This window comes from Styela clava, chromosome 5 (assembly GCF_964204865.1).
Source record: "Styela clava chromosome 5, kaStyClav1.hap1.2, whole genome shotgun sequence".
NCBI lineage: Eukaryota > Metazoa > Chordata > Ascidiacea > Stolidobranchia > Styelidae > Styela > Styela clava.
The window spans coordinates 15,074,425-15,102,420 of record NC_135254.1 but is presented as its reverse complement, the minus strand read 5'-3'; the positions used below and the strand labels follow the sequence as shown (position 1 = coordinate 15,102,420).

At 37.4% G+C, this 27,996-nt stretch overlaps 2 protein-coding genes and 2 long non-coding RNA genes across 4 annotated transcripts; 2 read left to right on the top strand and 2 right to left on the bottom strand.

Moving 5' to 3' along the window:
* The first annotated feature begins 348 nt into the window (after nt 1-348).
* LOC120345107 (uncharacterized) lies at nt 349-1,499 on the top strand. The gene is made up of 3 exons (XR_005569825.2): nt 349-507; nt 701-833; nt 1,238-1,499. It is a non-coding gene; the product is annotated as an uncharacterized LOC120345107 (long non-coding RNA).
* Nucleotides 1,500-4,444: 2,945 nt separating this feature from the next.
* Nucleotides 4,445-19,024, bottom strand: LOC120344253 (cytoplasmic dynein 2 heavy chain 1-like). Its single transcript, XM_039413373.2, has one exon. It carries the CDS (start codon nt 18,972-18,974, stop codon nt 6,054-6,056), a length of 12,921 nt encoding a protein of 4,306 aa, XP_039269307.2. The 5' UTR covers nt 18,975-19,024; the 3' UTR covers nt 4,445-6,053.
* A 5,186-nt stretch (nt 19,025-24,210) lies between these two features.
* LOC120344705 (uncharacterized) lies at nt 24,211-26,438 on the top strand. Its single transcript, XR_005569779.2, has 2 exons — nt 24,211-25,234; nt 26,030-26,438. It is a non-coding gene; the product is annotated as an uncharacterized LOC120344705 (long non-coding RNA).
* On the bottom strand, nt 26,159-26,980 carry LOC120344704 (interleukin-17B-like). Its single transcript, XM_039414014.2, has 2 exons — nt 26,738-26,980; nt 26,159-26,351 (listed from the first exon to the last, which is right to left on the bottom strand). The coding sequence occupies exons 1-2, from the start codon at nt 26,878-26,880 to the stop codon at nt 26,159-26,161; spliced, it is 336 nt and encodes a 111-aa protein (XP_039269948.1). The 5' UTR covers nt 26,881-26,980.
* Nucleotides 26,981-27,996: the final 1,016 nt, after the last annotated feature.

Sequence of the window (27,996 nt, the reverse complement as noted above, 5' to 3'; positions counted from 1 at the left end):
GAAAACGAATCATGTTTGGCTGGTGTGTATAGTTTTTTTTTCGCAGCGCAATAATTTGAGAAAAAAGGAGCTAAACCTATTATGAAAGCCCATAAAAAGACATTCATTCATTGCTTTGCTCATCATTCACAAGGATAGTTCTTTTAAAAGCAACTGCGAAAACTCAACGACCGAAAACATCGTCTTTATTCGAGTTTGCGCAAACTTCAAATAACATGCTCAATCATTTTACTATTTTTGAAAACCAAGTTAATTATCACTTGACAACATTGTATATTGCATGATACCCGCACTGCACAAATATATATATATATAAGAATGTGGATAATCAGATCAGTAAAATTGTGCATCTAATAATGAGAGGGAGAGAAAAATTAAATTCCACAAATCCTTGTTTTCCTTATTATCAGTTCAGATTAGTAAGCCGAGTCTTAACTTTAAAATCAACAAAAGAAAAATGAAGATCTTCTTTCTATTACTTTTATGCGTCTGTGCATCGTATGCGGCGTAAGTAAATTTTTTTAAAATCCAACTCGATTTTTCCCTTTCAGTATTGATTTTAATGTGGAAACCTCCGATGGCCCTTTGGTATTGCTTATACAATGAATGTTCGGGCCAAAGTAATATTTCTGTGGGGGTTTTACGAATTTTTGAGAAATTCCAATTATTAACAAAAAATTTCTTTCTGCTCTATTTGTAGTATACGTGGAAAAGCGTGCGGTGCAGATTTCTGCGGTCCTCAGTTCGATGTATGTTGCCAAACCGTCTCCGTGGACACATCAAGAAAATACTATGGTGTAACAGGATTTTACTGTTCATCGGGATTAAGCACCGTTAGTATAAACTATGATATAATGAATTATCATGACGTAATATTTATTAAGTGTCAATATTTAGAACAATGTTTCAGGTTTCGATATTACTAATGAAAAATATTTTGGAAGCAATGGTTTATTCTATTCTATCGCGAGAATTTGTTAAATGTTTTTTAAGTGATCCACAAATTATGAGAAGTTACTTCGACTATAGAATATTCTCCTCACACGTTGTTACATTGCGTTATTTATATATATAATTATGTCAGGCGTTTTTGTGACAGTGGTATTTCTTCCCCCTTTTCACAATATTATATATATATCATTTTACGCGTTTTTTCATATTTTGCAATCTATGTCGCACTTATTAACATTTGAAATACCACCATAATGAAGTATTGAGAACCTGTGATGTTTTCCAGGATTGGATCGAAAAGGTGCGGCCAGGAATGAGGTACAGGAACCTAAGGTTGTGCAACCAGTTGGATTGGTAAACAGAACTTGATCACGTGATTGGTCACCCAGTCAAGAGTTAATTATTTCAATCAAGTTCGAACATTAGATAAAATTCAACAAGTTTATTATATCTGTGATCCACACTTGACAAATATTAACTTTTGACTTTGGATTGGTGACGAAGAATTTAAAAAGATGCAAAGACAAATAAAACAATCATTTTAAAAAGTGTGTTTTTGTGACTGATTAGGGCTTTAACACTACATGTGCTCTCAGAGCTTGGTAAGTTTTACAGCTTAATAAGCAATACACGCATATGGTTAACAGGTAGTGAAGCACGTGCTAACTACTAAATAAGTTAGTTAACAATATTTCATTCATGATGTAATTACTCAAATTTAGACTACGAAGTTTCATTCAGAATCTGAAATTAGAATGAGAAAAATTGATTCCGCCAGTAATTTGCGTTGGACTAGATCGAAGGCATGTCCTGTTTAATCATATGTAATATTAATATAAAAACTTGCACTTTGACTCGAGCTTCGAACTCCCCAGAAAAACAAGTTTTGGTGTAAAAACTGAGGCGCATGCAAGAATTTTTGATTAACCGTTAGATGCGTTTCATCAACTTATTTTTGTTTTGAATTATTGGAAAAAGTCTTTACGTCGATCATAACAATCGAAAGTCTGAAATACTGTCGTCAGTTACTTGAGGTTCAAATAGCATTTTACCGTAACTTCAATACTGTTACAAAGCGCCAGTCGTTCAACGTTTAAATAGCATTTCATCGTAACTTCGATACTGTTAATGTTCGATTTCACTGAAGGTATTAGTTTGGGCTACAAACCGAGACAAACTCTATTTAGTCTTGCTCTATTGCTGAATATTACACCATAGAGAAAGAAATCCGAACTGCCCAGCCAAATTCTCGTCGTACTGGTACTAGAAATGTATCGATATCGGTCATTTTTTCGGTATCGCCCAAATGTAGACCGATATTTGCGATATATTTAGCTTTTTAATCTGATCCAGCATGTTTTAAAAATTAAATTAGAATACAGATGCTAAATTTGTTTTTGTGTAGACCGTAGAGCAGGGCTGGGCAATTATTTTTGCTATCGGGCCACATTGAATATTCCAAATGCAGTGGCGGGCCGGATTAAGTAAAGCCAATTGTGCGTTTTTAACGCATTTCAGTACACATTTAAATAAAACAAAGTACTATTGTACTCCCTTATTTTTATTTAAAACACAGTTATTAAAACTAGTTTAAAACATAAATATCGCGATTTCGAGACAATACATATGATCAGAGAAACGTCACGCTTGCAAAACAATGCTGAATTTTATCATTAATGCTAAAGAGTGAGTAACTATGCGGAATTAAGACCATGCCTTCGATGGCCAAACATTCGTGATTCATATAACTTTGTTGTCACCATAGCATTTTTAACGTAAACAGGGGTCGTGGAAAATTGTAACGCATTGAGAGGCGTTGCGAGTTTAAAAGTATGGAATGCACTGCTCTAAAATACAACGTCTGCGTATATAAAAATGTTAAATAAAGTGCCGGAATATACTTAATTTTGATACCTATTTTTGCGATACGGGTATATTTGAAATGCATTGGTATGGGCACATTTAAATGTCTTGCTTTGTTGTTTTAAACTTAACCCGCGATTGCTTTGGCAAAATATAATCATTAGTACTCTTAAATACCACCCCATGCCGCGGATCTAAAAATGTGAAATAAAGTGCCAGATTACTTTTATTCGTGTTTTGCGATTTCGTGAAATCAACAAATGTGATTTGTTCTTGCAACAATGACTTGTCTCTATTTTACAGATTTCACCAATAGAAAAATCCCTACGTCTGCAATAAAACCACACCGAGTTAAATTCAATTTAGTACCATGAAAATCGGTTGAATTTACTTTACTTTGTGCCATGGGCACCAGAAATTTTTCAGTTTCCAATTTCTACAACAGCGTTTTTAATCTGTCGCAAGCCTTCTACATCAATCTTGTATGTGTCCAGTTTTTAGTATTTTATATTGCCGCTCTGAAATCTCGATTTAGGTTGCTTGCAGATGCACTCTTTTATCTTTAGCATTATTATATAATGACTCTTTTCTCTCAATGGTTTCACAGTTCCGTATGCAAGACATATATATATATATATATATGGAGGTTGAAGGAAATTTGTGATTATAATCACCGACGTAAAGGTGTTTACTGTCTAAATAACATCTCGAGCTGACGAAAACAATCGGTCATTTAAAAAAAAATTAGTCGAATGGTATTGCCGACTTTTTCATTTTCCTAAACAAAATTTTGTTCACAGTTAAAGTATACTTTATATGAAATTAAAAAGAAAGTGTCCACATCTAGAAACCTGCTCGCGGGCCGGATGAAACGTTGCCGCGGGCCGGATGTGGCCCGCGGGCCGCAACTTGCCCAGGCCTGCTGTAGAGGGATCATGTTCGCGGTATTTGCCTCGTTAACTCTAATCCCCGCGAGTAGAAAAGGGAACAGGATTCGGATTTAGCTATTATTCAGTCAACCTAGCTCAACTAATTTGGCATTTTCGCTTCCAAATTTTATTATATTAATATTATATTGACATTTTAATATGACATGGTAATTATGAAGAAACATAAATCGAATAATTTTTAATTTGTAAAATACGACGGATCATTAGCACAAAATCCCGCATAGGCAACTCAATTAAACAGTTTGATAGGATAAGTAAACATTTATTAACTTTACCATCTATCTTTATGAGTTTTCTAACTGAACACCTAGTTTACGTTCTGAAATTTTTTTTTAAGCCGAAATAATGTGCACCGTGAATAACACTCCCAGACTATTGTTTTAATCCGTCAACCCTGCACACCCAAAGTAATAATTACATAGTATCGGAATATCGGATTTCCAAAATATCGGAGTTTTTTGGTATCGGATCTGTATAGATATATACATCTCCATCTGGTACACTATAATACCGATATAACGTATGTATGCACAAGCTTCTTGTGGACTGCCCGCACCATTGCATGGGCCGTGATATCCCCTCGTATGTCATACCCAATAACTGCATCGCGGTTTCGGTGCCATGTTTCCACATCACCTTAACAATGTTAATCTCCGCAATAATATACAACATGATGAAAGGCTAATTTTATTACACCAGCACGACTATACTATTTCACACTATATTACAGAATAGTATTTTAAACGAAGTACAACTAATCTATAAAAAAAAGTTTGAGTGAACTTCGTGAATGTATGGTACCATTTAAAATTGAGCGTTAGATTTACTTGCGCATGTATGCAAGAAATGCAGTATATTCACCAGCAGTTGCCGACAATAGTGTTCATTAAAAATTCCATTTAAGCTAAATTTAAAAATATTAATATTGGGAAATTCACCATTTTGGAAATTCACATAATTGAAATTGTTTATTTTTGTAAATTCCGAAATTTAAATAAAATTATTATAATTCATGAGTATGTTTTCACCAAACAAAATCCCTTTAAAATATTTGACTTTAATTGTAGATAAGTATAACAAAATTATAACTGATTCAAATAAGAGAAATATGATATAAGTTTCAATCCATATGAATTAATGAATACTAATAAATTTGAATCGAAATTGAAGAGAGCAGAACAATTCTATAGTATATGATATGTAATCAACAATATCAGATACAAATCTAAACAATCATCCTAAAACTTGCTTGTATGATGGTTCCCAAAATACACATCTTTAAATTCCTTTATTTCTGAACTATTCAGTAACAATTGATTGGAAACTGGTATTGTTGATCAACAGCATATAAATGCACGCATACATAAAAAAAATTGGGTTTTTCCAAAAATATAGAATATGAAAATATATTTCACATGTATTTATATATATTTAAGTATTACCATATATGACTATTATGTACTTTTGAAAAGATTACATATGAGAAAAAATATATGTTACAAAAAAGGATGGGATTTACATATTTATCCCAAAGTTATCAGTCTATGTTGGGGACAGGATTAATCAGCCAGTTATTTGTTTTGGATGCATGGACTTGACATATCAACTAAATGTTAACTAGAAAAGTGCAAAAATTTAATTAGAATTTATTTTGAAAAGTCAGTGACACATTCAATGAGTATACAATTGTTAGATATATAGCATACAATACAGTATAGCTTGGTTATTAGCCTAAACATTTATCATATCTTTCATTTTTCAACCACACAACTGCCTTATTTAACGAGTTTGGGACAAAGGACATGACGATCTATGCTATTTCATGCCTACCAAAAAACAAGTTAGAATTTCCTACTTCACAAATTGAAATTACAGCATTTAAATGGTAGCAAGGTGAACAAAATATACAAAAATTCTACATAATACAACACATTTGAAACACTGAAGCTAATATAAATATTGATCATGCTTGTGACGAATGTGTTTTAGAACGGACACACTGGAAATTATACAAACAGATAACAGCAGACAACATAATCATTTCTTGACGATGCACAATCAAACAAAATGTATTGTACAAAACAATACTATTTAAACATACTTTTTATAGCAAAAATGTTTTATGATTTAACAATAAATTCTAAGGAACCTTCTATCAGAACATTTTGTGAATAATAGGGTATTGTTATTTTTATAACATCTGTATGTAGTTGTGAAACAAATAAACTTGCGATAAATTTTTCCAAGCAGGCCAAACTTAAATATAAATAGGAGTTTCTTATGATATTGCTAGCGCTGTTTTAAAAACAATGCTGCACCAGACTGAACCCAAGTAGTTGTGTTGCCTCCACAAGGGACATCAAGACAAGTTACAATACTTTCACGGGTAGAAGATGTGTATACGGGTAAGGAAATTACATCCGATTCGGGGTATGGTGCAGGAGACTGCTTTGGAATCCATGCCACATGACATGGTGGAATTGATGAAACAGTCGGTGAATCACGTTGATTTTCTGATAAACGATTTCCATCGAAAGTACAACCTTCTAGCTGAAGTCCCCCAATACGTACTGGATTTTTTGCTCCTGTAAGGCTGCCTTTCCATGAACACACAAACTTTAGTTCATCCATTGATGTTTTAGAATCACGAGCTGCTTGTTGCCTCAAAGCATTCAAAAATGTGTTCGGATGAAACAAATCTGCGAGGTCTAGGTCTTCTTTTAAAATAGTACCACGTTCAGCCTTAGATACCCATCCTTGAATAGCCATAGCCTTTGCAATAATCGTATGCATGTACTGCATAGGGTCATCTGGGCCTTCCCACCCAGCTTGCCATTTCAAAGGTGTTTCTTGCAATAATAGAGAATTAGCCATTTTTTGCACATCTGTTGACAACAATTGACTTCCTCTTATTACCTTGCTTAAGGCAGATAAGGATTGATGAACTGTTTGAACAAGCTGAATGGCATTGTAACGTTCAAGTAATATGAAGGCCAACACAGGAGAATCATTTTTGGCACCGGACGGTGCTTCTACTTTTTGATGAACTAAATTTGGTGAAGTTCCCTGGTTAAGCTTTTTCCACATACCTAAAACAGGACTCAATTCATTGCTCCATGCCTCACGATCAAATTTTCCACCAACTTCAACAGATCGCATCATAATTTTTAGTTGCGAGATAACTCGCTGTGAGACAACCGTTTGCGCTGATCTTTCAATATTTGCAGGAAGACCAAAATTATTGGGTTGGTCATCATCAGGCAATGATTCTATAGTTTCAATATAGTCTCGGATATTTGTGGATGAAGGTAGTGATACATTTCCTACCAATTTCCGCCTGCTCTGTCCGCCAGAAAGCAATCCAGAATCAAAGTACTTACGCAAGTAAGAAGAGAGCACACGCATGTCAAAATTATTATCCACACGTCCACCATAGATTGCATTTTCCATCAACCCGTGCATGAAATCCCAATGCACTTTCTGTCCACTGCAAAGCCTGTCGACAGCATCCGCAGCTACCCGCAAATCACCAAGAGAAAACTCATAAAATTTGGTCCAGCCTTGTGGAATGAAATTTCTACGCTCTTGAACGACTGCATGAAGCCAAGCAAGAGCAAATAATGCTTGTGATCGAACTATTGATGATTTTCCTGATGTTCCGTTAACAAAATCAGAGCTCCAGCTATCATACGTCCTCAACAAATTCTTTTTGATTCCAGGAGGCGACTCATATGTAACTTTGAAACTGGATTGAAGTAAAATTGTTGGAAATTTAGGATGAACTTCTGAAGTGAGCCATAATCTGAAATTATCATGAGGTTTTAAGGAATTCAACTCCTTTTCAAGCAAAGGCAGCCAAGATGTTACTAAATGTAAATTCTTCAGGCATAACCAGTGACCACTTCTCGCTGCTTCTTTGAGGAGTTGTTTGGCTATGTCAGCTTGTCCCTGGCCCATGGCGACCTGGAAATAATTTTCTGCACCTATAGTGGCAGCAGCTAATTCTTGTAGTTCTTGAGAAGGATCTGCTCCTGGAGATATCACAATTAAAACTGGTTCAGTTGGTAATGTATCATCATATATCTGTTTAAGACTACCGCCTGGTGATGAAAGCTCACGAACACCAAGGGCTTGAGATGCAAAAAGTGACATAGCACTTTGCAGTCTATCAGAACGCAATGCTTGCACCATCAACAAATGTTGAAAATTTGATGTCTTGGTCGCAACACTTGTCGGTATCTCTTGCTCACATTTTGAACTACGAGAAAATGTCATCCACAATCCACTGTCTTGCAAATTCATAGTTTGATAGAGGGAAGGAAAATTTGCTTTCAGTTGAGAAACTGCACGATGCCTCTCCTGGTCAATCCATATAGGTATTTCACCCTGCACCTTCTTCTTGTTTTCTCCATTCATTTCCCTACCAGAAACAAGCAGCCCTAGGAAATGTTCCCATTCCTTGTCTTTGAAAAGTCCTGGTTTTGTTCCTCGAACTAAATGCAATGCAAACATCAATCTGTCAGCTTTAAAAAGTGACTGGGATATACTTTCATAAACCAAAGATTGCAAACGATTGCTGAGTGATTTAATCCTTGCTTCAGTATTTTCAAAGTCAGATTTCAACTCGAGAGTTTTCTCAAAGAGTCGTAAAAATGAAGACAGACTAAAACGATACATGTTATTAATTTTTGATAAATCGATGATAACAAAAAACATTTTGCTTCCTGCTTCAGCGACAGGCAAAAATGCATTTCTTTCTTGGTCTAAAGATACTTCCATTTCCTGTGAATCTTTAAGAGACTCTGTGATCGTGTTGCTACTGCTTTTCGTCTGATTCAAACTATCAAGTAGTGTTTTATTTTCAAGAATATTTCCCTGTGCTTCAGCAAGTTGTTCCAATAGGCTTTCCTCCAACTTTGAAAGTTCAATTTTCAGTCTTTCTTCATTTGCCAAAAGTTTTGTTTTCTTATGCTCTAACTCAGGTTTTTCATGTTGAAGTGTTAGCGTTAAAAGTTGGCTCGTCAATCCTGCTCTTGTAGTCGTAAAATTGATCGCTGAGATGATGCTTGCAGCATCAGGAGCAATATCAGGAAGAGGATTTCTTGTTGTCATGAAAAGCCTGAAATCTTCATTATAATCAACAGTTTTTTCTCCCAACTGGACAACATATCGTGGTCCCATACTGACTAAATCTTTCCTCAACAACGGATACAAAATAGGTTCTACTTGATCCATTTCCTGAATAATGAGTGTCTTGCCAAATCTAACAGCCAATTCCAAAGCATTAGCAAAATTTGCATCTTGCTGATTGATAACTTCAAGTCTTGTATCTTTAAGGTGAATTTTCAACCATTCGGTTGCTCTGGATGAAGGGTCAATCAAAAACGGTTGGAGTTTTCCATGTAATATAACAAGAGCATTCTCGAGTGATAGGTTATCTGATGGCAAACCTTCAGATTTCCATTCCAACTGCTGGCTTTCAGTGCTCATAAATCGTCGAACATCAAACCCTTGCATACCAGTAATTTCTTGCCAATCAGCCAGCCGTTCTCTACGAACATCTTCTGGTGCAGCTGCCAAATAGTTGATAAATGCAGCAGCAAGTTGTACCCGTGCAGGCAAAGTTTCAAGCTCAAATGAAAGAGCTTTAACTTGTATGTTCCAACGATCTCTTTCGCCAGATAATTTACTTACGAGTGTTTCTGCAGCTGTAATAGTTTTGTTTGCTTCATCCAGATCCACTTTTAGTTTAGCAGCTTCCATAGTTCCACGTTCGAAACGATCTTTCAATTCCTGCACTTCCTGGTTCACAACTTTTAGTTTTTCTGCCAATTTTCTTGTGCGCGACTCTGCTTTTTCCAGACTTTTCTGCAGCTTTTCTTGCTCTTTTTCAAGTGGTTCAATTCTTTCAAGTACTTTTGAGAATTTTATATTTGCCTTGACCCATTCAGCGAGTGGTAAAGCAGCAGTAGATGCACGCTTTGCATTTTTTGTCTCAAAGCTTGCTTTATTTCGATCCAGTAACTCATCAACTGATTCACGAATTTCAGGAGTTATTCTGCGAGCATCAAAAGACATGATATCTTCTTTCACTCCACGTTTTGCAAGAAAACTCTTCATACTAACCCAAGAAGTATCAAAAATACCCATGAGACGTAAAACTCCCTCTAAAATATCTCTGATGGTATCAGGTGGCATTCTCAGAGCTCGGATTTCTGCAAGAGTGGTGGGATTAATATTGCCAACAGCTTTTTTAGCAGATTCGATAAGTGGTTGCACTTCACGTAATTCAATATCAATCGCCTTTTTCCTCTTGTCAATATTCATTCTCTCCTCTGCTGCTTTTTGTTTTAAAACTTCCATTTCACTTTTTTGTCCGCTAGCGTTATCCATTTTCACTGTGATGTCTCTAAGTGCAGTATCTGCTTCATTTTGTTTCTCTGCAAGAAGACGACTTTGATCTGCGGCCTTCTGCTTCAAGCTATCCACATGAGATGCTGCTTCGTTCAATTTGGACAAACCAGCTTGAAGATGGGATTGCTTTTTCTGGAGTGAACGTTTCTTCTCTAAATACACACTTTGGTAAGTACGTAAGAATGTCATGTACCTTCGAGGAGTCGAATATTGATTTTGGCGCTTGGTCGAGTTATGAATTTTCACAAAATTTTGAACCAAACTTTTGTTCAGTTTCGAATCTGCTGGTAGTTCATGGCTGAGTAACATTTCTGGTAACTGTTCCATACTTGTTTTTCCCCATCCTTCCATCCACTGCACAGTACACTTCTTATACAACGCAGGATTGCTTTCACAATTGATCGCAAAACTTTCACAATCAACATCCATTATTAAAGCAATATGAAGGTTACTCATCACACGTTTTGCAAAATAGTTATACATTGGTCCACGATGTCCATCTTGTGATGCTTCATCTCGTAATGGGGAAAGAAGCGGGTCCAACTCCTCAGAGGCATACAAACCAGGGACCTCACCTGCCGATAGCAAGCTGTTGATAAGTTCTAGAAAAGCAGGATCAACCAGTTGAAAATCTTCTAGTATAAGAACGACTTGCTCTCCCTCAATGGCTGCAAGTTGCATTAGACTTTTAATATCAGCTTTAAATTGCTTCATGCCATATATCCGGGTCACTTTAGGAGTAAAGACAGTCATTTGGTGCATGTTGGCGACAACAGAGATAGCAGTTCGACGACCGACGCCTGTTCTACCAGCTAGAAGAAAACTGCCTCCAGGGCGAGTCAAAATACGATCAACTCGTGCCATGTACTCCAAAACCTCTTCAAAAACCAGAATATCAATTTCTCGTACATCTCGCTTGTATGTAGCAATGCCTTTAGATATTATGTCTTTCAAATCAGACACTGCGAGGTTTCCAAGTTGTTTTCCATGTTTGGGAAGAAATTTATCACTGTGTGATTCTTGTCTGGCACCCCAAGTCACATAGTAACTCTTATTCATGTTTTCATAAACATTCGAAGACCAATCGTTCATTAATATCCCAGAAATTATAGAATCAAAACGATGACGTCCTCTTGTGTCTACAATTCGATCACGGAAAAGTCTAGCGCCCTCATATGCCCAAACTCTAAGTAGAGCATCGGCGCTTCTGCTATCCGAACCACTCACGCTGTTATCATCATAACGCAGCAAAGATGTACACCACTGAGATAGATCTCTCGGAGTAAAAACATAATGACCATGATCATCTGCCAAAAAATTTGATCTCACTTCTTCATAAATTCGAATCATAGACGATGCAAGTTGTTGGATTTTTGCTCTTGATCCCCAAACAGGATGCTGCCTCAACACTGCATCATGATGTAAGATCGGTCCTAAATAGGCACCATAAATTAGTGACAATTCATCACTCCCCGGATAGTCAACACTAATGATTCTCACACGAGATGTGAAACGTGAGGTAAGCTTATGCCTACCTAAGGTACTTGCAGCATTCATAGATGCAACGATTTGTATTCCATCCAGACCGACCCACTCATTCGTCTCATCGTAAAATCCATGATATGTTAAAATCTGTTGCAGAAATGCAATAAGTTGGCTTGTGCCCCACTTGTCAGGTTTCGGTAGATTGATATCTTTTAAATAGAGTACTAGGTTTTCACAGTCCCTGGGACGCAAAGTACGACCTCCAGAAGCTCCGCCACTTATAGTCATACAAGCTTGTTGCAGTTTTTGAACTAAATGAACAGGAGATGTTTGTGCATTACAGTGAATCATGGCAACTTGAGTTGACCGAATTCGTGAAAAACATTCCTTCAAAAGCATAGACTTGCCACATCCATCAGGTCCGACGACCATAAAAGGTTGTCGATTTCCGCTTTGTAACCATGGAAGAACATAGTCAATATTTCTTTGCATTTCGACAGTTTTCACAACAGGCAATTCCTCCATGTTTTGAATGTCACTGGCAAAAGATTCAGCCTGAGATAAATCAACTTTAAAGCAATCCAAAGTATCAAGATCTTCATTATAGTAGGCATTCAGTGGGTGTCTTTGATCTGGTAAATTCTCATGACCCCATTGAAATATTTCCTTCGCAAAATCTTCCCTGGCAGATGTGCTTAAATTTCCACCTAGTCCTTTCAATAATGCAACCAAAAATCCAGTTTTAGTTTTTACACCATGCAAATGGGAAAGACCATTTAGGACGCTACCAACTAAACTAGATTCAACAACCATATCATTTGACCTTCGAACCCAGTCAAGAGCTCGATAAAAGAAATCTTCAAACCACGATTCAAGTTTGATATGAAGATGTTCTGGTTGTTTTTGCATCCAAGTATGAACAAGTGCTTTGACATCTGCGTCTTCATCACTTAAAAAGATCATTCCCATTCGAGAAATTGTAGCTGGCGATGCACTGCTCAAGTCATGAGTTTCAAATAAAAAATTTATGTTCGGTCCAAATTGGATCCTCTCTCCCGATGGCATAGTCAATAACCTATTGTCATCTAAAACAGAATTCAGAGACTCGATCCACTCAGGGTCAATATCACCATCACAGATGATCCATGAATGCACATCACTATCTTCACGAATCACTTCTCTTGCACTGTTGGTCAAAACACCGTCTGACCATTCTCTGGTATCAATATCGATTTGTCCAAGTAATTGTGTACGTGGCATTGCTTTAGGATTGACAGTGTGAAGTTTGATGACTTGTCCCAGTTTTGCTGAGGCGCCTTGCAATATTTGCCACAAAGTTGATTTTCCGGAGCCACTCGGACCGACAACAACTACTCCCATTCTCTGTTTCAATTGCTCATAAAGTTCCAACGTTTTCTTAACTTGTCGTTCTTGTAATGATAATTTCATTTCTTCACAAGTGAGCTTAATTGCATCCTTGAGTTGTTCTTGAGACACGCCCACAAAAGGCACACCCTTAAAAACATCTTTTACCAACGCATCAAAGCGCTCACTGTCTGAAAACGTCAGTTTTGAAATAGTATTTAAACGCAGTGCTTGTACGACAGCTAGGCTTTCTTTTTCTATATCCAATGCTCCACCCTCGCCTTGACCGTTTTCAGTTCTCAATGTTTGCAACATTTGTCCACTTCCTCTGAGTACAGTTTTCAAAGCTCGGAGACCCCAATCATAGTGCTGTTGTGAGGTCAAAAGTTCACGTGAGAGATTGAAAACCGCTACAAGTTTCCTTCCTAATGCTTTTGCCTCCTGAAATCCTTCAGAGAATAGAATGACTTCTGCGATTAGCTCATTATCTGGCCTAGACATTGCTACAGGACGAAATAGTTGCTTTAAATTGTCAGGAAGTTTTTGACGTCCTCCATATCCTTTACCAGCCGGGTTCATAGTGATGAAAATACCAGAATTTGGGTCGATATCAACCTTTCTGCCAAGTAGTTCCACAACCTGTGCTTTTTTTTTCAATGCAGCTTGTATAACTTGAATGTCCATAGAAACAGCTGAAAGTACAGCTTCTTCTAATCGGTTAAATTCATCAAAACATCCCCAAGCTCCACATTTTACCAGTCCGACAAAAATTCTACCCATAGATTTCACATCAATACCTTCATCACAATTGAATACAAGAACTTGTCGTCCAAACAGTCCACCAAGAGCTTTCACCGATTCAGTTTTTCCAGTTCCAGCAGGGCCATATGGGTTTCCACCAAGGCCCAGTCGCATTCCTTGTGTTAAAGTCAAATAGCATTTATCAGTCAATGGGGTATGGACCAATTTAGGTGCGTTACCTTGGTATTCATATGTGTATGCGAATTCGGCATCGACCATTCGCATAATACCAGCTTTTGATTTTATGTAATAGCGAAGTTGCTTTTGCCACATCCATTCAGATGTTGAGCTGATGTTCCCTTCTATTAGCTGTGAAACAACATCTATGCAATGAATAATATCAAGAATTAAAGCTTTGAGCTTCAATTTTAATACTTGGGAATCGTCATCTTGGTCTTGTGAGCTTACAAATACAGATGTGTAGGATTGCAATTGCTTGTTAAGTTCATTTTTGAAATTTGGTAGTTCACGATTACTCAGAGCTGACTCACAGCGTTCCGTAAAGCGCACTTGTTCGGCAATGCATAACACTTGTGACGGAAATTGTGATGGATCTAAATTTCCTTTATTGCCAAGTAAAATTCCAATACACTTGTACAGCAAATCATGTAAAGTGTCTTTCATTCCTTTTGATAGATCTTCCAACCATTCTTCAACGTTAGTAGTGAGTCTTATTGCTGATTTCATGTCGACAATTTCACCATCAAGACTGCACATTGATTTTATGTTTTGCTGATTATCGTCAAACACAACACGATGGATACCAGCAAAAAGTTTTTTGAGATGGGATTGTATCACAGTTGGTTTTGTTGACTGACCAAGTATTTCCAACAAATCATCATCACCAATGAAATAGAATCTAGGGAATGAATCTCTTTTCTCCTCAAGGTATTCGTTTAATGACCTTTGGCATCTTTGCAACTGATCTAACATTGTTGTCAATTGAGATTGCATTCCCGAACGCCCAACTAGAGATACAACACGATTGTCTCGAGATATATCAGACATAATAGCACGAAACTCTTGATCTACTCGTCCAAATCTGCTCTGCTCTTGTGGTAGAGCACCATGCCCAAAAATCGGTTCCAGATAAACCCACTTGCGTTGTATTGAGTTTAGTTTATGCAAAAACTCATCTAATTGTGCGAGCTTAGTTTCCCAGCTAGTGGCACGATCTTCAAAGCCTTTAAAATAAGGTGAATCTTTCAGCGATTGCAATAAGCATTGGTTATCTCCGACCTCGTTTACAATTTCCTTCCAATCTTTAATAATTCGTAAACTTTTACCTTCACAATCTTGGTAATCAGTGAGAGTGAAAACAGCAGACGCACCCCATTTATCAAGATCTCTCAGAGCTTCTCGAATTGAAACCTCTCCCTGTGCTCTGCTGTTCAACTCTTTCAATTCAGATACTTTCGAAATGATATTTTTTGCTACAGATAAAATATTCTTGAAAAGTAATTTTTCTAATGTAGTTCCTCGGGGTAAACCAATAATTTGAAATAAATCAATCCAATGGTCTTGTGATAAATGTTCGCCACGAACATATTTTAAGGCAGGCACCAATTCTTTGTACGTAGCAACTTCCTCTTGTATTTTAATAGTCATTGTTGACGGATCTTGACGTAGTCTATCATCCCAACTGGTCAAAAAATCATCAAGCATGTGAGATTTACTTCTGAATGAGATCCAGTCCTGTTTCGACATTTCTTCAAGTCCGTTACTAAAATCTTCATATAATAACCAAATGGCCTCACACCCTTCTATGTCAACACGAAGTTCATCGACTTCAGATAAATCTGGTGGCGAAATGTCAAAATGTTGACACTCTTGAATCAATTTCTCTTTTCGATTCTGTAAATCGGTGAATTCTTCCTTTCGACTTTTTATATCATCAATTGCAGCGGTGAACTTTGATCTATCTCCAGATTCGATAATATCATCACCTGGTTTGAGTTGTTTCCAACGTTGAGAAAACTTTTCTAGATCTGTACAATATACTTGGACTTTGGTCTCAATTCCAGCTTTCATTACGGCAATTTGACCCTGGATAACTTCGTGGTGTGACTCCATCATCACGTCCAAGGTATCCCATTTTGATCTCAAAGATGCCAATGCTTGTCCTACTCCTTCACCACACATTTTACGCAAAAGAGTGTTGAATTTTTCTGCTTTTTCATATTTAGCTTGCATTGTTGGAAGGTCGTTTCTCAATTTTGTATGCTTTTCGTTTGCTTCTCCAATTTCCTCAACTGTCTGAGGCATTTTATTTAATGATTCCGACGCATCATTTACAAATGCTTCAATTTCTTTTACAGTCAATGTCACAGTTTCTCTCAATCCATCAAGCAGTGCGTCGAACAAACGTTGAAGTTGGTCATCAATAGATGTTTTGACTGGTGTTGCAGAAACCGATATACAATCCACTTTGAACGAAGTGGGCAATTTTTCAACCTCCTTTCCTTTCAGTTTAACCATCCTGAAATTTTTTTCGTATTCTTCATATGTGTTGCAATGTTTTTTTACGAGTTCCTCAACCCGAACTTGTCCGATAATAACCAAATCTGTAAACTGTTCTTTGACTTTGATGAGGCGCTTGAACAAATCTTCTGCTTTTGAATATATAGTAGAAAAACCTTCAGCGTTTCGATCTATCATTAATGGAAATACGGCTTGGCCAGTTGTTACAGGATCTTCACCAGTTTCTGTCATTCCACGAAAAATGTTCGGAATGTTGATGAACTTTTTCATTTCTTTATAAAATCGTGATCGGATCTCCTCAAATGGAGGCTTAAATTGCAACATTTCTTGTCTGAAAACCAGATCTACCTTGAACTCTGGTAAATTCTGATTTAATGCTTCTAAACCCATTTGATATTGATGTTCCAAAGCTTTGTATAGTTGCCGATTCCAGTGTGCTTTCCAGGGCTTCATACTTGAAGGATTGATATTGTTTTTTTGTTGAATATCGCCGATTGACCGCCGCATTTCAGATAATGATTCTTTCCATTTCGGTTGGTTTTGCAATAAATCGATTGTCATCAAAGCTACAACTTTGTCACATATTATGCTGTGTTGTCTACGATATTGTCGGTTTTCCATTGTCAATTTCTGTGCTGCAGATTGCAGTTTTTTGATATATTCTTCCAATTCTTCTGGTTTATCCCATGTAATATGCAATTTTCCTTCCTGTGTTGTCTTACTAGCAGCCTTCGGTTTCTTAATAATTCTCTCAAAATTGAGAGCAGAATCGAGCATCATGGGTCGCTGACTTGGAATCATTTGTTGGTCAATTGTATTGTAAAAATGTGCAACTTGTTTGAGAATAACAGCGTGCTTGTAAAATCGTTGTGCATATGATACAGCAGTCTGTATCTTTCCTGGTACACGAAAACCGAACGCCGCTAATTGCCGAACCTCACGAAGCAATCCAACGAGTCGTTCACTGTAATGAACATGCAGTTTTCCATCCCTGTGATCCAATTCCATTACGCGACTTGAACTTCTTATGCTTACTGGGTCGTTTGGATCATTGAGTGAAAACAACATTTCTTCACACCAGCCTTGATATCGGTCTTGTTTGTAAGCGTCCATGTCCTCTTGAAGCTTTTCACAAGCTTGTTTTAGTTTTTCAAATCCTGGTAATGATCCAAGAAGTTCTGAAGATGCCTTCATCAATTCCTTAACTTTTGATTCTTGCTGCTGAATCCAAACTATACTGTTGACAACTTCAGGAAGGTTTTTACCTTTCGGAAGATCACTTGAATTTTTAGATTTCGATTTAAAATCACTTTTCAAAGTTTTGATATAGTCCATCAATTGTCCAAGGAGAGTTTCTCGTTCAGCAGTAAGTGCTTGACTTATATTTGGTCGTTTTATCAATTCTCTGAATTGTTGGAACTCTCGCAGCAATTGATGAACTTGTCCTGTTGTGTTTTTTAACCGAAGACGTAACTTATTTGCTACAGCGTCTTCTGCAGGCCGCATATCACGATGATAATTTGCAATAGCAGCTTTGTAAGCAGGCTCTGTATAAGCATTGTAATACAAAGAAGAAACATCTTTAAAAGAATCCTCTAACTGGTCAGAAACCGAAAGTCGCTCTCTTTCCATCGGAGACAAAAGCTGCATCAACTGCTCATTGACAGTTCTTATCTCACTGATGGAAATGAGTCTTGCAACGACATTTTCAACATATGGAAGTCTTAATTTCCCCGACTGCCAAGGGTGAGGTGGATATTGTTTCCACATGTGGTCAGTGAGGATATCAACTGTTGAGCACCAACGTTCGCCCATTGTTATTGATTGTCGTAAAGCATCTTTCACATTTGGGTATGAATCTGACCAAACTGATTTAAACAAAGTAGCCAAGCGTCTTTGTATGAAGCGACACAACTCACTACCAATTATTTCCAAAAAGTGAACCATTCTAGGCTCAGGATAAGCATTAACATCGGTCTGTTTCCATATTTCATCCAGTGCATCTTGCGTCTGCGCAATTAACTCTGGCCCATCGTTCAGACTATGACTGTCAATATTTGAGTATAACTTTGCTAGAGGTTGCAAAATCTCAACAAAACTTTGTGCACGCTCTTTAATCTCTAAACGTAATCCAGTCATAGCCAGATCTTCCCAATATTTAACTTCGTCCATCGGGACGAGAATATCCGATATATCAGAGTCTCTGGCAGATTTTGAGTTACTGGAAGCATCACCTTTCCTGATATGATTTCCTAATCCACGTTCCAAATCTTCTAGTAATTGCTGCAATTTTGGGTCTAGGTTTCTTGTATTTTGAAGCAAAACAGGACCAAACACCCTCTGTAAACTTTGATAGAATCCATTCACTGGATCAGACATAGTAGACATCATAATATTTGTGCGAATATTATCATCTGTGATTGGCTCTGGTCGTGACTTGTAAAACACAAGTAAATTTTGCTGTTTGGAATCTCCATTGAGATTGTTTGTAAAGACAATACTTTTTGGTGCATTTTGTATAACGGTAAGGACGGTAGTATTCCCATCATCCAAAAATGAATTCAATTCCGCAACATTCCCAAACTGTTTTGCTGTATCAGAAACATCACCAAAGTGATTTTCAATCAAATTGAATATATAATTCTTTCTCACGTCACGCGACATGTCTGTTTTTATGGCTCAGATATACACTCATTTTATTAAGTATTTAATAAACTAAAAAATACAGAAAATGAAGAAATGTAATTTCAAACAGACCTTTCAATAAAATAGGAACCATAGTAATACCTGCTAGAACAAACCTGACAAGATGGCTTAAAACAATAGCTAGTCAGTTCAACATATTTCAATATATAAAAATGGTTGAAAGAGAAAGACAAAATCTGGCAGTGATCATATTTATCGACCGCCCCCTGCATTATGCATACAGTGTATAAAATATACATTCAGTTTTAGCTTTTTATATGCCGGCATTGGCAACCCACATCCCCTCGTCTGGTTGCCAGTGAAGGTCCAGTATGCAGTGATAGCCAAAACTACCTAATATAGCCTACTACAGTGTTTCTCTTGCATAATACACACCCTTAGTAATGAATAATAACAATAATGCCCAGGTGCATTCTAGGCTAGCACATAGATCAAAAGAAATATTACTCGTTTCATTTGAAGCCTTCAATAGAATCTCACAATTCTGAAATTAACCCAAATTCAAACTTAGAGCCAGTCATCTCAAACAACTACATTATTTTACGCAAATATTCAACGTGTTCAGTCACCACACAGTATTTTGATTTCTATTCTACCAAATTTTATGTGGAAATTTTATGTTTTTAAAAGAAAAAGTTTGATGCGGAATAAAATTTTTTTGACAGACGCGTATAGTTTAAATCAAACTTACTCAATTTTCAACTAAGCAGACATGCCTCATGGCTAAAAGGGGATAGCGTTCAGCGCAAGACACACTTTTATTTAAAAAACTTGGGCTGTATTTTCACATCACATTTTTGTTTGGAGCAGTTAGCTTATGCCGTTTACTCACATAGACCGGAAATTTTTGTATATTCTTTGCTCTGAGCATGTGATCCATCACATACAGGCATAAGTTTACTTACCCAATTCATTTTAATACCGGTACTCTTTAATTAATGAACAAACAACTTTTATGAAAAATAGATGCGACAAATGAGAATACAGTGGAAACTCTACCTACGAAGGGCTCTGGATACAAAAAATCCAACTTGCGAAAATTCTTTAGGTGAACATATTGCTTCGACTAACGTAAGATTTTCTACATACGAAAGACCGAAAACCAAAAATAAAAAACGGGTGTAGTGATATTTGTTCTTTTCAGGTCAATTTAATAGAGTGATTGAAGCGGGGATGTCCAATTCGAATTTCGCGACTATCGTATATCGTTTTTCGTTTTTATAACAATACCGAATATAGCGCACAAGTTCTAGCGCCGCCATCCACGTTTTAATTTGAAACATTTTACAATTATTACTTATCGATCTTAAGATCGGTAAGTATATTGATAGGTATTTGTCTGTATGTATGTCTGTCTGTGTGTCTGTGTGTGTGTCTATTAGATGCACGCGATATCTCACGAAAGCGAGATTAAATCTGCTCCAGATTTTGCATGTGCATTCATCTTATCTCGGACCAGATCCCTATTGATTAATTAGCGAGTTATCAATCAATTATTGATATAGTGATCTAGATTTTTGTAAAGCGAGAGAATTTTGAAACCCGCCGAGTGTGTGTGTGCGATGCGCAGTGCGCAAGTTACAAGAGCGGATGAATCGAAACTGCAGTTTCTGTTTTGGGGGATCCCCTAACTATCGATAAGTCTTCGGTTTTCAACCGATATTCTCGTTCTACTTTTTGTCGCAATCAAACGCAGAGTTGTTCACTACAGTGATAAATTATAGTCGACATGAAAGGGTTTCAATTAGCGCCGCCTTGAAGTTCACGTTGAGGATGATTTTGATCGAAAATATTTTACACTTATTATCGTATATTTCAATTTAGTCGAGATAGTTTGCGCCGCATCGGCAATAAAACTAAAAGCAAATTGTGTTGTTATTAATTGTTTCCATTCTCAATTTCGATAGTGACTTACAGGACTTAACATAACAGGAGTAATTTTTTCAGTTGTTACAATTTAGAGCATAATAATGAACCTTTTTAATATTATTTAGTATCAGTTGCGAATTCTATCGTTATCCCGGCATCGTTGAAGACAATATCGTCATGAAATATTTACTCGAAAAATAAAACATGTTTTACAATATTTCTCCATCATTGGCGGATGGAAATTTGGGGATCGCGTCACTCATTTGATTATGACAATGGTAAATTAAATAAAAGTACACAAACATACCATTCGTAATTTTTATTTGATATTCATTTGATCTTTCCATTTGTACAATTTCTATTCATGCGGTTATACAAATATTATGTCAGAGTTTTGTGCGGTAATTTTTGGATGACTTAGTCAGATAGGGGTTAGGATTGACATCGAAAAGTTGTCCTGCTACGCCCACTAGAAGTACGTTAGGTACGAAACTACACGAGACCCCGGTTTGATACCGGTACCGTACCACTTCTTTTGACAACACCTTTCAATCTAAAATCTAGGATAGGATAGGATTTACATATTTATCCCGGGGGAGTCGAAATTCGATAAGACGGCTTAATCATATGGCGAATCACGGCCTCTCGTCCGGTTACGGTACGCTACCGGTACCAGTCTAGGTCGCGAAGGGTACCGGTAATCAGAGATGCGGTGGCGAGCGTATTCCCAACGCTTAGCACGATGCGCCACACCGCCGAGCCAGCTGTTCGTTTTAAACCTTACTTAGGGTTTTGTTTTTATCAATTATATATAAGTTGAAATAAACTTATGGCGCGGCGGTGTGGCTCAACGGGCTAAGCGTTAGGAATACGCTCGCCACCGCACCTCTAACTACTCTGCGTGGGTTCGCAGGTTCGAATCCCATGCAGGGATGGTTATGTGCGAGAGGATTGCTGGACTCCTCGCCGTCGCTGGGTGGTTCACGTTAACCGCTGGTCGGTTACGGCTTCCTCCACCACCAAGTCCATGCTTTCGAAAACAAACAATACAGTAAAACTAATCCCATACCCGACTTGAAATGGTAACCGGACGAGAGGCCGTGGTTCGCCATATGGATAAGCCGTCTTATCGGCTTTCCTCTCCCCCGGGATAAATATGTAAATCCTATCCTATACCGGTACTTATAACTAGCACAACGTCTCACCACACCTCCAGACGGGCCCTACTAAAAAGGTAGGTATCATAGGTATCACAGGTATCACTCACTAAAAAGGTACGGTAGGTATCAGTAGTCAATTTTCCTTATTTTAGTCCTATTATCAGTTCGAAGACTAGCCAAGAGCCTCCCGTAGTATTTATACCTAAAATTATGGCCTAACCCTAACCTAGTACACATATTACATTCCGATGTCCGCCATCTTGGTTCGCATACTTCGGGAGCCCCCTTTTTAGTCATCTACTACTGATACCTACCTTTTTAGTTATTTACTACTGATACCTACCTTTTTAGTCATCTACTACTGATACCTACCTTTTTAGTCATTTACTACTGATACCTACCTTTTTACAAGTGCAGTTTCAAGTATTTTGTGGCGTCTACAGCTGCCGCAAAACCATGGCGGGATTTCCAAACCACGGCCACTAAGACCAAACCCACGGCGACTGACTTTTTAGCTGCCACAAACCAATAGCGAGCTGCCGTGGTTACGGCAGCAAATCGAATACCACCAATTTTACTGCCGTAACCACGGCAGGTCGGCTGTAATAGCAGGGCTGCCCCTAATATGCTGATGGTGATAAATATTTGGTGAGTTGGAATGTTTTTCTTATGGATACAGTTTGGATGGATTTGGGGTTAGGGTTAGAGTTTGAGTAGATATAATTTCGCATGATAAACTAAAATATGGTACATAAATTTGTAAATATACCGGTAATAGCGCCATAAAACCATGGCAGGAGACGGCGTGGTACGTTCGTGGCAGGAGCTGCCATGAAGTGGTAAGAACTGCGCCTCCCTTTTTAGTTATTTACTACTGATACCTACCTTTTTAGTCATCTACTACTGATACCTACCTTTTTAGTCATTTACTACTGATACCTACCTTTTTAGTTATTTACTACTGATACCTACCTTTTTAGTCATTTACTACTGATACCTACCTTTTTAGTCATTTACTACTGATACCTATCTTTTTAGTCATTTACTACTGATACCTACCTTTTTAGTCATTTACTACTGATACCTACCTTTTTAGTCATTTACTACTGATACCTACCTTTTTGGTCATTTACTACTGATACCTACCTTTTTAGTCATTCACTGATGATACCTATCTTTTTAGTCATTTACTACTGATACCTATCTTTTTAGTTATTTACTACTGATACCTACCTTTTTAGTCATTTACTACTGATACCTACCTTTTTAGTCATTTACTACTGATACCTACCTTTTTAGTCATCTACTACTGATACCTACCTTTTTAGTCATTTACTACTGATACCTACGGTACCTTTTTAGTTATTTACTACTGATACCTACGGTACCTTTTTAGTCATTTACTACTGATACCTACCTTTTTAGTTATTTACTACTGATACCTACCTTTTTAGTCATCCACTACTGATACCTACCTTTTTAGTCATTTACTACTGATACCTATCTTTTTATGGAGTGATACCTATGATACCTACCTTTTTAGTAGGGTCCCTCCAGACCTCCGTGAAGCTAGCATAAAATCACAGATTGCCAGCCTGGAATGACAACAACCGATCACCATAGCAACTGCGACGGCCGTTTTAAAAAGCGCCGTCCAGGCACCGGAAGAGAACAGTGGACTTGATTTGTCAAATTGGATGGCACAAGTTATGTAAATATATATATAATATATTTATATATAAAATAAAAAACGCTCAAATTTCTGAACACGAAGGTGAAAAACCCGTACATCAGGGACCAGATTTACCATTAGGCAGGGCAATGGACCTTTCCCCGAGCATAGACTTTCTTGTTTACTTCGTGACATAGGCCAATCAGCAAAATGCAAAAAGTGACGTAACAATGCCCCCCTTTCGCATCTGCTCAGACACTTTTTTCACTCAGACAGATTTTCAATCGTGGTTGTAAACATTACTTCGTTTCCGCGTTTTTGAACTCTATTCGTTAGTTTTCAGTTGTGTTTTGGAAACTTATATATAAATCAGATAATTCAATGATCACTCTGTCTTCCTAGGAGTTTTAATTTAATTGCAGTAAGAAAAATTAGTGTAGAAATAGCTGTGAAATTCTTTACCGGTACCTTTAAAAAACAGATTGTTGTATGCAATAAATCACAATGATGGTTTGAAACATATACCCTATTTTACAGACGCCAACATGCAAAAGCACTCTTAAAATAGCCCCGAAAATTTTGTAATGGTAAAGTATAGGAAGAATTTTCTGGGGGTTAAAGGCGGGGAAAGGTCCATAGAGAAATTCTCATTCGGCAAGATAGGCAGGAGCCCAAGGGACCCAAGCCTTATGGGACACGGTAATGGACATAACGATCATTTCAATATTATTTTGTTGAACACGGAGTGGACAAAGCGATGGTTTTGGCGTTATTGGACACGTAGTGGACATAACAATCGTTTTGTTGTTCTTTGACACGTTTTGAAGAAATCGCTTTTCTTTTTGATTACTGGATCAATTGCTTCGGTTGCCAATTTTCAGTGGTTAAAGATAGAATTTTTCTCCAGAAGGCTATTATTTTTATTCATTTCAAAATTTTCTGTGGACTTCAAGAGATTCGTTTTTTTTAAGTAATGGCATACTGCCCCTTGCAGTGCCGATACATGGATGCGCCAGCGAGGTGGATCTTCGTCTTTGGGCTTCTACACTTCATCCGAATTCTGAATCTGATAACGGACAAGACAACAACGACTGGAAGGTTAGATTTATAACAATAACTAACTTCACTGGAAGAATCTTGGAGGAGGTGAAGTGGAGGCTTCGTCCGAGCGCTGAGCATCGGCGGGAGTGAAGGAAGATCCTACTTCGTCTACATGTCACAACCAGATCTGCCTAGTTTCACAGCGATCTATGCTTGGACACCGGACCTCGCGGCTCGTGCGAATTGGTGATCACAAGAAAAATAGCGGCACACGTTTTTTATTTCGAACATTTCAGGAAGGCTTTGCTACGCTTGAGCGCCGAAGGATTCGTCATGGTTTTGCTATTGAAGCAAGGGAACAAGCTTCATTCTTGTGTTTTGGTATAATTTGTGAAGGATTTTATTATCATGAACAATTAAAAAGTCCGTTGAGTTAGGAATTTACCACTTTTAAATTCATTTTGGAATTCAAATATGTGAGTATTAATTGAATGATTGTTTTGAGAATCCTTTTTGAATTCAGCCCTTTCTGACTTCCAGTTTTTGCACTTGCTGGACTTGTAGTTACAGAGTTAGAAGTCTGTAAGTGGTTTTTGTAAGTGGGTACCGGTAGTCATTTTGGAATTGTGTTGGGGCAGCAGGGTGGTGAGTATTAAATGCCATGACTAATTTGACTTGGTAGTGTGGAATTGTCCCCTATCTGACTATGCACTACGGTACCGTACCTGACTACAGTTCATTTGGGATATTCCAAATTGATCAATCAACAGCAAATCCACAATGTCAGAATGTACAAACAGACAGATGTAGGCCATAATTTGCTCTATTCAATTTGACATATTTCATGATTTAACTGAAAATGCTGAAATGTGGCCTTTATCATGTAGGTACAGAAATACCCGACCCTAATAATCTTGTAATCATATGGAATTTTCTTGAGCCTTGACGAACCTCATGTAATCACGAACATGTAATTGAATATAAAATGAATGCACGGTAATATGTTACGACTCCCGCATACCCATTGCTAGAAAACGGCTTGTGTTTTTGAACACAATATACCTCATGCTGCTAACTTTTCTACCCATGTTTATTTGTAAACACTAATGTAGATTAAACTCGCATAGGCTGCCATTGCCCCATCTTTCGCGGCGGCAAACTTCGCGCAGGGCGTCATCTTTATAGATCTTGGGATGATTTCCTCTCAGTGATGCATCATTGCTGTTGCATCTAGAAATTCTTTTCACCATAATTTTGCAATTGAATCGCAGGGAGAATTTGAAGAGCTTTATTTCTACGTAGGAAACATCAAGCAAACAGCAAGAATTGGATTGGATTACTTCGTCATTGCAAAACGTTCCACAACATCACAATAAAACATCTTACATCATTCAATTGTTTTACTTGGGCATAACACAAGTGCATCCTGTAGAATTCATCACCGTCTCTCTAATCCAGCGTCTCTTTTTCCGAAAATATACTTGAACCGGGGCCTTAACTTGGACACTTGCTAGACTTAAATTTTCTTGGCGAGTTGCCGGATCTATGCATCCCTTGCAGAGACATTTTGCGCTTAAAATTACCCTCGGGCGTCTGTAAAATGTAATTTGTTTTAAATAAAATAACATTTGATTGTGACTCCTGTATTTGCTATCGGTGATGTTTCACTAATTTAATAAAATACCTGTATTTGATTAAAAATGACCCAATAATAAATATTACGTGAACCACGGGGACTTTAGTTTAGGGGTAACAAGTAAAACACTTGAATTGTTCCACTAAACAAAAAACCTCTAACAAGACAATATGAACAGCGTGTATTGCCCACGGCATCTAAAAACGGAACCTCGATAATCAAATATATATATATCACTAAATGCTTTTTTATTACACAAACACGTTTGATATATATGCCAAGTGCTTTGATAAAGTTCGTGATCGCAAAAAATAACATCAGTTGAATAAGAAGTAGGAAATACCTGTTTGGATCGATGTTTTTTTCGATCACCCACGGAGATGTACTTTTCATATTAAATTTATATCCATTGCCAGGCGAAGGACATTTGTACTTTCTGTTGCTCGGAATGACTTTCTTTACACGTAGAGGATAATTCAAATTCATTTTGTTTGAAAAGCGATTTTCACCAACATGATCTTTTACAGGCGAGCAAGTACAATATTTCAAAACTATTATTAAGTATAGAAATCTTGTCACCAAATTCATGTTGTTCTAAGAAGAAAGATTTTTTTATTTCAATAAGGCGATTTGCATAACTCATTTAAATTACCGCAGTCTGTTTCATGCTCAGTCATATATATTCATGATCATATATATATATCAAGATTTACATGCGGTGTTTTTTACATGGTTTATCCCCTGTTTGGTAGTTTTCCAACTGGTTTCCCTGACCGTATAATATTGTCTTTATTCAGTTACCGACCAAAGCCGAATGGTGCATAAACATTTTCATCGTTTACAATACAGAACAATAGTATAGGCGGCATTGTCCGAGACAGTTTCATTACATATTGTTATTACTTTTTACGTAAAATTGGAACGTGGTTTTGTTCCGGACCTATGAGACAGTTGAACATTTTTATGAGTTTTTTACATCCTCATTTTAACGAGGGTCATTAATTGCAGCCACTAAATACGCAAGAAGCAAGGTCCTGAAATTTCCCTAGTTTTGCATTACCTAACCATTTTTTTACATCCCTTGACACCACGGACACATTCATTACTTACTAATTTTTTACACCCTGCGACACCACGGGAACCGGCGTCGCCAACGCAGCTAGGTACAAAGCTAACCACACAACAATATTTCCACACAGTATTCGTTTAGTGAATAATTAACTAATATATATCAAGCGTACATACCAACGACTAACATACCACGATGCGCAACTAAAGCCTTAGCCAATGAGGAGTGTCTGACGCGATACGCTCCATTGCGGTTTGGAGGCCGTTTACCTTTGTTTCCGGGGCCAGAAAGCGTTTGCCCGAGTATTGGGAATTTTTTCAAGTACTTTTGGCGCCCTCTGTGGTGAGAAAACTCGTGAAAAGCCACGCCCACTTAGGTTCTACACCCCACCCAGTTTTCACCCACCCCCCAGTCACGCTACAGGGATTTTGGCCTATTGCGTCAATATGAAAGGTCTTATAAAGAATCTTAAGACATGGGCATAAATCGAAAAATTATTTGAATACGTTTTGGATGGAATTTTTTTTCTACCC

What these genes read in the sequence shown, in the direction of transcription:
- LOC120344704 (XM_039414014.2), bottom strand. Translation starts at nt 26,880, where the DNA reads ATGAATTTGAATTATCCTCTACGTGTAAAGAAAGTCATTCCGAGCAAC. An exon ending in AAAAACATCGATCCAAACAG is followed by an intron (nt 26,352 to 26,737) that starts GTATTTCCTACT and finishes TACATTTTACAG; the next exon opens with ACGCCCGAGGGTAATTTTAA.
- LOC120344253 (XM_039413373.2), bottom strand. Translation starts at nt 18,974, where the DNA reads ATGTCGCGTGACGTGAGAAAGAATTATATATTCAATTTGATTGAAAAT.